At 36.4% G+C, this 10,809-nt stretch overlaps 1 protein-coding gene across 3 annotated transcripts; it reads right to left on the reverse strand.

The window, feature by feature from the left end:
• Positions 1-3,762: 3,762 nt before the first annotated feature.
• LOC113282265 (putative F-box/LRR-repeat protein At3g18150) lies at positions 3,763-7,485 on the reverse strand. 3 transcript variants are annotated; one of them, XM_026531254.1, is made up of 4 exons: positions 6,241-7,485; positions 5,871-5,966; positions 5,702-5,743; positions 3,763-4,290 (listed from the first exon to the last, which is right to left on the reverse strand). In XM_026531254.1, the coding sequence occupies exons 1-4, from the start codon at positions 6,922-6,924 to the stop codon at positions 4,006-4,008; spliced, it is 1,107 nt and encodes a 368-aa protein (XP_026387039.1). In that variant the 5' UTR covers positions 6,925-7,485; the 3' UTR covers positions 3,763-4,005. The 3 variants fall into 3 exon arrangements, with proteins under 3 accessions (XP_026387039.1, XP_026387038.1, XP_026387040.1); XM_026531253.1 differs by having other exon boundaries at positions 5,871-6,035; XM_026531255.1 differs by having other exon boundaries at positions 4,112-4,290; positions 5,719-5,743; positions 5,871-6,035.
• Positions 7,486-10,809: the final 3,324 nt, after the last annotated feature.

Genomic DNA, 10,809 nt, shown 5'->3' on the forward strand with positions numbered 1-10,809 from the left:
ATCAGTCAGTTACATGACACGGTTTTCGTACTTGCTCAAACTTTTCCTCGCAAAACCAGTATTCCTTTCCCATTTGATTGTTTGGACCGAATATTATCCCGTCTCCCTTCTCTACTCGAATTTCAGCTCACTTTTGTCGTGAATGATTTTCCTCTGAGTAACTATAACAACGTGTTGGACCTGAATACGCGGGACTTTCGGGAATTTTTCAAGCTCTAGTAGACGGGACAAAACTAATTTTTAAAGAGGATCTTTTCCGATCTAGAGGGGATATTCTTTTATTTAGTCTCAGACCCTCTATAGCAGTCATATCCATTTTACTAAGAAAATTTTTGTACAAATTTTCGCTACATGCATTCATGGATATATTTTTCATGCTCCTGGTATTTTAAGAGGGTGTTTGGGTATCTTTTAGAAGTTATTTTTCTTCTAAAAGTTTGTAACTTCTGGAAGCAAAAAAAATCTGCTTTTGGTGAAACAAATTGTCTCTTTTGCGAATGACTTCAGGAATTGATATATGCTAAAAACTAAAAGTTATCGTGGGCAACGACCGGCCCATGAAGGGGCTAAAATAGGTTTTAGTTCGTCCAACTACAACAATTTTGAACCCTGATTTTGGGCATACCAAAATCTTTCTAGGCATACAAAACAATAGTCCCATCTTGGGTGACCTTATAAGGGGTACCCTATGGGTAGTTCAATTACCTATATTCCCTTAATACAAAAATCTAAAATCAGTTTTCTAAAAAATCAAAATCAGTTTCCCTTACCATCTCTTCTTCCTCCTCCTCCTCTAGCCGAACTCTTCCCCCTCCTGCGAAAATAAAATTCATCATCGTGATTAATTGTCGATTCGTAAAAATTTGGTATGCCCATTAAACTCAACCACATAATGACTCGTACAAAGAAAAGCAGGGACTAGGCAAACCAAATCGTCTTCTAATCCATCAATTGAAGAAGAAGAACCAATTGAAGATGAAGGTGTAGAAACTGAAAATCAACCACCAATTGAACCATAAATTGAACCAACTGCATCTCCAACTCCGGAAATGAGGATAAGAAAGCAAGTTTTACAAACCCAATCTCCTATTTGTTGTTTTTCATCGATTAAATGACGGTTACAGTGTTGGGTTCGGCTCAAAATTGAGTTGCGTTTTTAGCCGAACTGTTCTTCACAAAAGCTTCCTGTAAGTGTATATGAACAGTTCGGCATGAAATTTCATGAAATTTCAAGCCGAACCTAGTCACAGATAGAGATGCATAGGGGTTCGGCGTATTCGATAATCATAATATGTGCCGAACCTAGCACATTAACGAGGTTCGTCTATTACGATATTCTCAATATGTGCCGAACCAATAACAATATTTTAACCCAAAAAATAACAAATTGATGTTTGGCTCATACGATTTTCGAAATATAAGCCGAACCGGTAATTTTTTTTTTTCCGAGCTATTCAGGATGTTGTTCGGCTTACTATGAAACTTTCATATAAGCCGAACTAGTGTCTAGCAAACAGTGCGGCACATGCAGTAAACAGATTCAGTAAGCCGAACCGTTCATCAATTGGTAGATTCGGCTCATAGATGTGAGCCGAACCTCAACCTGTTTCGCCGAACCATGATTCAAAAAACCTAACTTTTGATAATTGAGAGCTATAGAAGTGAGATTAAGTATAGGATATAAGTGTACCTGTGTATTAGAAGCATTGGGTTCCTCATCAATGTCTTCATCATCAGGATTTGGCTCATAAAAATCATCATCTTGAGTTTGTGTTTGAGTTTGAGCTTGAGTTTGAGTGGGTGTAAAATCATTCTCATAATCTAAGAAATCAGCCATTTCTGGATCATTGTTGTAGTTGATATGTATTTTCCTAGGTTTTTTAGATGAATGATGACCCTCCTCATCCTCCATTGAATCAAGAATTAGAATTTTTCCACTTTCTCCTTCTCTTTCTCTCCTTCTTAACCAAACCAAAACTTTGATTTTGTTTTCCTCAAATTTTTCATCTAAACAACTCTTATAATTCTGAAAATTATTTTAATCACTAAACAAAATATTTAATCACTAATCAAGATTATTAACACTAATACGTAAAGGGCAGATTTGCCATTAAAAAAATTTTGGGTTAAGAGGTTATCTGATTTTGCTATTTCACAACCTTTTTTGTCTTCATTCAGTATGCCTTGGAAGATTTTGGTATGCCCAAAATTATAGTTCACAATTTTTGGGACCTTTGGGTTCCCCAATTCCAACACTCAAATGACAATGAGTATCGCGTTAATGGCCCATAAAAATGCCACTCATGGTAAAATGAATTGTGCCTTAGAGCATCCACAATGGACGACTAAACTCAAACTTTTGGTCCAGAAACGTGACGCAATCGAACAGATTAAAGATCAAAAACCAGACTAAACCCAAATTTCAGACTATATTTGGTCTGGAACACGGACCAAAACCAAATTTGGTCGAGCGAAGTTATAAACTACGTTTGTTAATAGGCGAACATATAACTTACGTTTCACATGAAGCGGTTGTATATTTCTCGTCCCATGGTGCGGCGTTTATATAATGTACGCTTGAAACAGGCGTGAGTAAAATGTACACCCCGCCAGGCGTGAATATAATATGTGCCTGATGATAGGCGGTCATAAAGTGTTCACCGGGGGGGGGGGGGAACATATTATATACGCCCCATCCAGGCGTGATCTATGCTTAAAACTGAGAAAGTACGTATTGCAGTTTGGAAAGGTTTCCGATTTCCTATACAACTAGAGTTCTAATCCGTGTATGATTTCAACCTTTCGTTACCTCTATATAGATCTCCGTGATACCGAGCAAAACAAGCATCATCATACCACGAAAATAGGAGTAATTGAAAGAAGAAGAAAAAAAAAAAAACAAGAACAAGAAGAAGAAAAGGATTGATCATAGAGAAGAGGAGGAAGAAAGGGGATAATTGTGAAAAATAAAATAAAGTAACAACTTGAAAGAGCAATTATCTGATCAAAGAGAAGAAGAAGAGTAATCGTGAAAAAAAAAAGGAAACAATTTGTTGAAGCAGCATGGCTTACCCCCGTCTGAATGTTTTCATTCAATTGATTGTTATTGTAGTGCTCTTTTTGAAGTTTCTCATTGTATTCACTCAACTAAAAATTGATCAAGGAGAAGAGGAGAAGCAGAGCGGGATGGAAAGAGGAGCTATAGAGGAGCTATAAATCTATTTTATTGCAGATCTATGCTTCAGTTTTTTATCCCGACCAGTGTTGTTCATCTGTTTAACCTCCGCGCCTGGTGGCGCGAACAATATATCCGTCTGTTATCCGGACGTGAGTTATATGTTCGCCCCACAACAAACGTTCGTTTAATCCAGCCTCATGACAGGCGTTGGTTATATATACGCCCATTTCAGACGAGCATTATATCCACGCTCCACGGCAAACGAACGTTATATCCACGCTCGACCAAATATACTCTGCTACCGTAGCGTGGCACCACAGACTAAACCCAAAATTTGATCTTTCTTTTAGTCTTTAGTTTTAGTCTTTGGTTTTGATCGCGCCACTGCAGTTGCTCTTAAGGCCCTTAACCTAAAAGAGAGACAGTTTCTACTTTCTAAGAACTAGGCCAATACAGCTCCATGCAATAGTGGCAGATTCACTAGTTTCATTAGCAGCAACATTTTCAGCAAGAATGTGACCTCAAATTCGAATCCAATTTCCTGATCAGCGAATGATGAAACAAAACTTTATGATCTCCTTAAAACAGTAGTAGCAACACCATTATTCGATTAATCACTTTCGTAAAAGAACTTCTTTCACCAAGTTTGATGGACTCTCGAATCTATAAAAATTAGAGGTACCTCTAAATAGATAATGATGCAAATGATATGCAAAAACAGTACAGAACAAAGAAAAGTTACTATGTCGAAATAACACGAAACCAAACCCTAACATCTTAATCTAATAAACAGAAAAGTGACATCATGGTGTACCACCAAGAACAGTTTAGTAGAATAAGGTCGAAACCCTGGAAGAAGCTTTTGGTAATGAACGTAGCTTCTCATCAAATTTCATCACTCTATCCATAAGATTATCTGACCCATCCCAGTTCCAATAAAGAACCAGTTTCTCCAATCTGACAGCATATTTCAAGAAAACTTCAATAAACCGAAGTTCATCAACAGATCCATTAACATCCACCAGCTCAACAACTTTGAGGTGCAATGGTTCATATTGTGATGTCAACCCTGGCTTCCAATACTCTTCAATATTTTCCGAGGGAAAGTTTATCTAGATAAATGACCAGAAAACTGATAAGTAAAGCAAATCACTCAACATTGTACAGCATTGTAAATCGAAGAAAAAAACAAACAAAAAACATCCATGGAAGCGCAAGTTTCTGTCTGAGGCTGGTAGAGTAACACTTATAAGAAGCACCCTACTCCCTAGCATGTTTACCAGTTCACTACATGTCATTAATCCCTACTCCTGTTGTTGTAGACAAAAGTATGATGAAAATTATGTAAACTTTTTTATGGAGCACAAAACACAATAATAGAATGAAGATGTGTTGGTTGTGTTGAGCTACAATCTGCAGGCTAAAATCAAAAGGTGAATTGAGGATTAAGGACTTGAAACTAACAAATAAGGCTCCACTCTCAGAGTTGATTTGGAGGTATTGTAAAGAGAAAACTGCACTTTAAAGAAAAGTAGTTCAACAGAAAATTAACACCAGAGAACCCAACATCTCCCCTGCTGACACAAACCAGATTCACAGAAGGGGTTACTGAAAGGCATCAATTTAAAATTCAGTATTAACATCCCATAGCAGCAAAGAAACTCAATTCTGGACTGACTCATGGAGAGGTGCAGGCAATCTTAAAGGGACATTTCAAGTTAGCAGTAAGACACTGGTACTAGCAGACACGGTGGTCCCAACTTTGAACTGGCAGCATGGAGAAGATCTCTAACTAAAGATGCAGAACAACAGGTAGATTACATGCTTTCTCAGGTAGAAGTGGATGAGCTTAACTTCCTTAACTCAAACTCCTCATTTAGTTCATCAATGTGCTATGAAAGCCTTCTCCTTTAAAGCCCTTATGCTGTTACTCACGGGTCAAGTTCCTGTACTACCGAAGGTAAATTTCATGCAATGAGCAGCGTTTATGAACTCTACTCCACCAATAGAAATACTCCGGATAGAGAGGTGAACATAGTGGATCCATTATGTCGATTGTGTAGGGGGATGTAGAAACTACCCATCTTCTTGTTTTCGCTGCCAATACTATAAGACATTATGACAACATTTCGTAGGTCATTCAAGATTAAGTGCAGCAGCAGAAACTTAATCATCAACTATCCGGTAGAAAGAATAACATTTGGGAGCCACTCCTTGATGACATTACATGGCAGGTCTGGAAAGAAAGAAATCATAGTGTCTCTCTTGGAAGAGGAAAGTCAGACAGTTGTTTATAGAGATGAAGAAACTTTTAATCTTTTGGGCCACCACAGAACAGTTCATAGATTGAACTGCTCACAATCAGATTCAATAAAGATGGAACACTAGAGGACCTCTAATATTCGTTCACTTTTGAATAGCATGAACTTTTGTTGCATAATCAAATCATGCAATTTTACTTTCTTTTATTAATCTATCCTTTTTCCTCCAAAAAAAAAGTAATACGGAACACGTGATATTTACCTCATCACAGTATGTACCTGTTGGTTGCTCGGCAAGGCAGTCCTGGATGATAAACATAATATATCTTCAAAGTAGGAATGCGCAACTCAAATGTTCCAACAGAAAATAAACGGTATAACGAGATTACAGAATAGAACTAATAACAAAAGATTTGACCACGAGTTATTACCTTATCTATACGTACTGATAAAGATTCTATTTTAGGAGAAATCCTCAGCAAATATAATATTGCCTGAGCACAGTCCTTTGAAAGATAAGTACGCAGCTGCATACGCCGTAGATTAGGCAGTTGAGGGGGATTAGTCTTTAATAAGTCAGGTGATCTTGAGATAATCTTGGCAATGCATAAACAAAAGTAAACAATAACGAATTCAGGTATATAACATTATTCTTAAAATTCTGTTAAGAAATAACGAAAAGTATGGTAGTAGCAATGCATCATCATGTATAATAATTTGCAAGTAATACACTGAATTGGAAGGATTGTTCGATCAACATAACAAAATAGTTATCTTACTTAGATAAACGTTAACAGATACCTGTATAAAACGAGAAGATAATGTTAGATCTTTCACGCTACGAAATTTTTCTAGCATTAGCATCATAGCCTTAGCAAACATATCCTTCGCTTTGCCAGGAAGCTCTGAATATGTGTATGGACTATTCCTTTTTTCTTGTACAACCATCTCAACATCAGCTTTTACCAGAGATTTAAGGAATAAACCAAAGAGCTGTGTCGGGTGACATTTGATATCAAAGGATTCCAGATTTGGAGCAAATAACAAGACAGAATTGGCCACTTCGCTAACAGTTGCATTGAAGGATGAGTAAACCATGGTAAAGTGCTTAAGTGAATGAGAAACAATTTGCAAGTCACCCATAATACAATTTCTTATGGTTACTGACTCGAGAGCAGGACAGCATGTGAAGAAGTCATTCATCAAATCTTCATACAAACGAAGAGCTTCAAACTTCAAAGATTTCAGATTAGGTAAATGTATTGACTCAGGCAGGCAAAGCGTAGAACGATACATGCTACCCAAGTATAAATGTAAATCCGTCAACGACTCACAATTAAAAACGCACTCAGGAAACTCAAACGACTGAGATTTATTAACTCCAATAACAAACACCAACTCTTTAACTTCCCGTTTAACAGCATAAAGTATCCATGTATTAAGAGCATCAGCTATACCAATGTCGGTATTAAGGGGATCAACCATAGAACAGTTAGAGCACGTATATCAGTATCTTCGCGAAGCATCAGTGCTGTAGCAACAAAATCCCTAAAAAATCCATTACTTACTATCGGGTCATACCTGAAAGTAAGAACTGGGAGAGATTTCCAAATATATCTCCATCTATTTGACAAGATACTCATTTGTACTGTGATTCTCATGTCATCAACAAATGATAAGATATGATGAATTAATGCATTAGGTAATAAGCTAAATCTGTCTTCTTCTGATTTTGGTGATGCTGGTTCAGGTGAATCTATTGTTTCTTCTTCCATATTTGTGAATTAAAACTAAAATTTTGGGGGTTTTCTTGGTAAAACCTAACACAATGTTCAGCAAGAAATTAAAAACCTGATGTCTGCAACTCCAGCAGGTTTTGTAATGGTTTTCTTGGTAGCAGATTTAGGTGTTTAGGTTGGGTGGAAATCTACGACCGAAAGAGGAAGAAGGTCCTTTTTAGGGTTGGAATTTTATTTTTTGAAGGAGAAAATGTCATTTTCTTTTAGGGTTTGGAACTGAAACTATGGAAACCCCGGGATTTTGGTATCCCACTTATCTTTCTTTTTTGGTTTTGATCAGAAATCCCACTTATCTTACATCGTATTTACAGTTACACCACCCGGACGGGCTTTTATTGTGGTTGGCTGCCCATGTCAGGCACCAGTGACTTGACTTCGGTACCAAATATATCGTAATACCACGATAAAATTCAATGACTTGAATTCAAAACTCGTCAGTATTGAAATTTTTATCGGTCAACAAAGATATCATAATTCGGCACCATGGCGTGTGAAATATGCACTTGTCAGTTGTCACGATGATCATATATAATTAAAGACGAATTTTTCAAGATCGTTGTTATTAGGAGGGAAACTGGTCGTAAAGCTAGTTGACACTATGGAAAAGAAGGTAAAAGGCCATAAAATTGGATTTTCCAAGCATTTGACAAAATTTGATGGGATTTTCTCATTACTGTTTTTAGGAAATTTGGTTTCCACGAAGATTGGTGTACGATGAACTGTGAATGCACTTCAAAAGTTGCCACTTGTGTCTACTTAATGGTTTTTCTATTGAGAATTTTGATCCTACAAGAAGTCTTAGATAAGGAAACCCAGGGGCGGAGCGAAGGGTTGGCTAATCCTAGCTCTACCCCGGGTTGGCTAATCCTGGCTCTACCCCTAAATTAGTAAAACCATCAACTTAGTTTTATGTATATCCTACAATTTCTATTTAGTCTACCTAATGATTTGGGTTTAGTCCACCATAGCCCACATCCTTAGGTAAACTCTTTTTATCTCCCCCACAATTTTAATTCATGGTTCTACCACTGAGGAAATCTCTTGTATCCCAATCTATTTATTATTTGTACGGATTATTGTCTAAAACTTCCGATTCATGCTGAAAATGATGATATTTTTTATTTAAGTGACTAAATACAGTTCATCAGTAAGTCATTTTTTCTTCGCAATGACTGTTTTATCATCATAAAAGTCACTTTTAAAGGTGCTCAGCAGTTAAATATTGTCATTCAATTCTTAAGCAAATACTCATTACAGTTTATTGACTTTGAGAAATCTGGCGTGGCCTTTAGTTAAAAGATGGATAGTAACATTAAATGAAAATTGCAGGGATATTGACTATCAAAGAACTAGCTCTTTAAGAGAAATATTTAGGTGGCATTGCTTATTCAAATAAATAACTTGTGGACATTCGCGGGAAAAGGATAGGATAGCTAATTAGAAGAATATACACTTGACAACCAGGTAGAGCAGTCTTGACTCAAACTGTCTTATGTACTTTGGCCTCTCACCATTTAGCAGTCTTTCATATGCCTAAGCATCTCACTGATATACTTGATGCTACCCAGAGGAAATTTTGGTGGGGTAAAACAGAAAATCAAAGAGGGTTAATTATATCTTACTAGGTGTTATCACTTATCCCAAAGCCCCGGAGGGTTTGAATTTCAAGAGGACTGCTGGACTTAATAAAGCTTTATTAACCAAGAGCATGATGCTCCCTGAGACATAATATTAGAACACGAGTATATTCCTAATCACTCGTACTAGCAACCAAGGATCTCGGGTTTGGAAGGAAGTTTATATGAGAATGGATATCATTAGAAAGAATTATTGTTGGGAGGTCGGATATGGGACAAGCATTTCTATTTAGGATGATAAATGTGTACCAAGTAGGAATGCTCCTCCCCCCATGATTATTATTTTGCATCTATGAAAGTTGTAGACCAGTTTATAATACGTGGAACTAACAAGTGGAATACAGATTTACTGCACAATTTGTTTCATGATAACATTGAAAGTGCAATTTACCATCATTAATTAAAAGGATATGGTACCAAGTACACCACTAAATCTTTTGTTCGGCTACCTGTATGGACAGACCTAATACAATCACAAGTAGGTCAAAGGAAAGACCCTCGAAGAAGATTGTATATATAGTTTTTATTTTTCTCTTCCACAATCGATATGTATAGGCCAACAAGGAGGTAGTCAAATGAGATTTTAAATGGTTTCCAGAGAGTTTCCAGAATCTACTATTAATCCATAGAGATTTTTGTAGAGTCCTAATGTCTATTGTTATTGGTTAGATACTTTTTTTAAGTCATTTAAACTTTCTAAAACTCTAAATTATTGGATTAGGATTCCATAAGAGTCACTCCAACACCCCCGTTATTCGAAGGAGAATTTAAAGTCATTGATTTATTTTTCTTTTCAGAGATTTATGGAGACTTCTTCAGGAAAATAGGCATGGTAGAAATCTCTCACAAAGAGGTGATATTTTGGCCTGGGTGACTTGGAAATTTGGGAAATATTATTTTTTGAGTGTATGACCAAAGTTTTTTTTTTCATGCGCAGGTAGCCAGCCGACCTGATACATTGGACATCTCATCTCCCTTCTTCTTACCAATGGTGAGAAAATACAGAAAATAAAATATGGGATGAGCAGAATAAAGAGAATGAAAACTTAGGCACAGGATAACAGTGAGATTTATTTTGACAATGGACGAATATTTTACTAGGTATGAGATTTATTTTGACGATGAACATATATTTTACTAGGTATCCATGGTACTTTTATTAACATTATAAAGTGCATAATAAAAAAAATTTGGTATATGTTTGAATTTCTAATTAGATACTCCATCTGTCCCAAATTAGATGAGCTACTTGGTTTTTAATTATACATTTTTTTGCCTCTATAAACACAAAGACTCTTTAAAAATCTCATTTTTTGTCTTTATAAGTCACAAACCTCTCTCAAATACTCTCAGAAAATCGTACAAATCTTTATATATTCAAAAAAAAAATTGAGAGTCACTCAAATAAAAAATCCATGAAAATCAACAGATATCTCATAACATTAAAATTTTGGTTGAGTATTCGCTTACACTGAGCCACATGGAATTTATATTGAACACCAAGGATGATACAGACAACCTAGTGTTATACATAGCTGCATAACTCAAGAAATTTAAGGTAAATGTCTAATCTTTTAACAATCAATGTAATAAAAAAAGGTGATCTTTGTCTCCTTGATCAAAGAGTCAATGAGTGGACAGGATTTACCGAAAAGGGTAATCCGGCGGTCCTTATCGTCCTGATTGGGTTTGACTTGGACGGGTACGAATGGTAGGTTGTGTTTTTTCCAAATTCCCAAATTCACAAAACAACAATTCCTGCCAAAGGTGTATATGAAAAAGGTGGTCTTTGTCTCTTTGATCAAAGAGTCAATGAATGGACAGGATTTACCGAAAAGGGTAATCCGGCGGTCCTTATCGTCCTGATTGGGTTTGACTTGGACGGCTACGAATGGTAGGTTGTGTTTTTTTCAAATTCCCAAATTCACGAAACA

This window comes from Papaver somniferum, chromosome 5 (assembly GCF_003573695.1).
Source record: "Papaver somniferum cultivar HN1 chromosome 5, ASM357369v1, whole genome shotgun sequence".
In the NCBI taxonomy this organism is placed as follows: Eukaryota; Viridiplantae; Streptophyta; class Magnoliopsida; order Ranunculales; family Papaveraceae; genus Papaver; species Papaver somniferum.

Coding starts and splice junctions, on each gene's coding strand:
- LOC113282265 (XM_026531253.1), bottom strand. CDS start 6,924: ATGGTTGATCCCCTTAATACCGACATTGGTATAGCTGATGCTCTTAAT. Junction 5,744..5,870: donor TATCAGTACGTATAGATAAG/GTAATAACTCGT, acceptor TTTATCATCCAG/GACTGCCTTGCCGAGCAACC. Junction 4,291..5,701: donor CAGGTACATACTGTGATGAG/GTAAATATCACG, acceptor TCATTTATCTAG/ATAAACTTTCCCTCGGAAAA.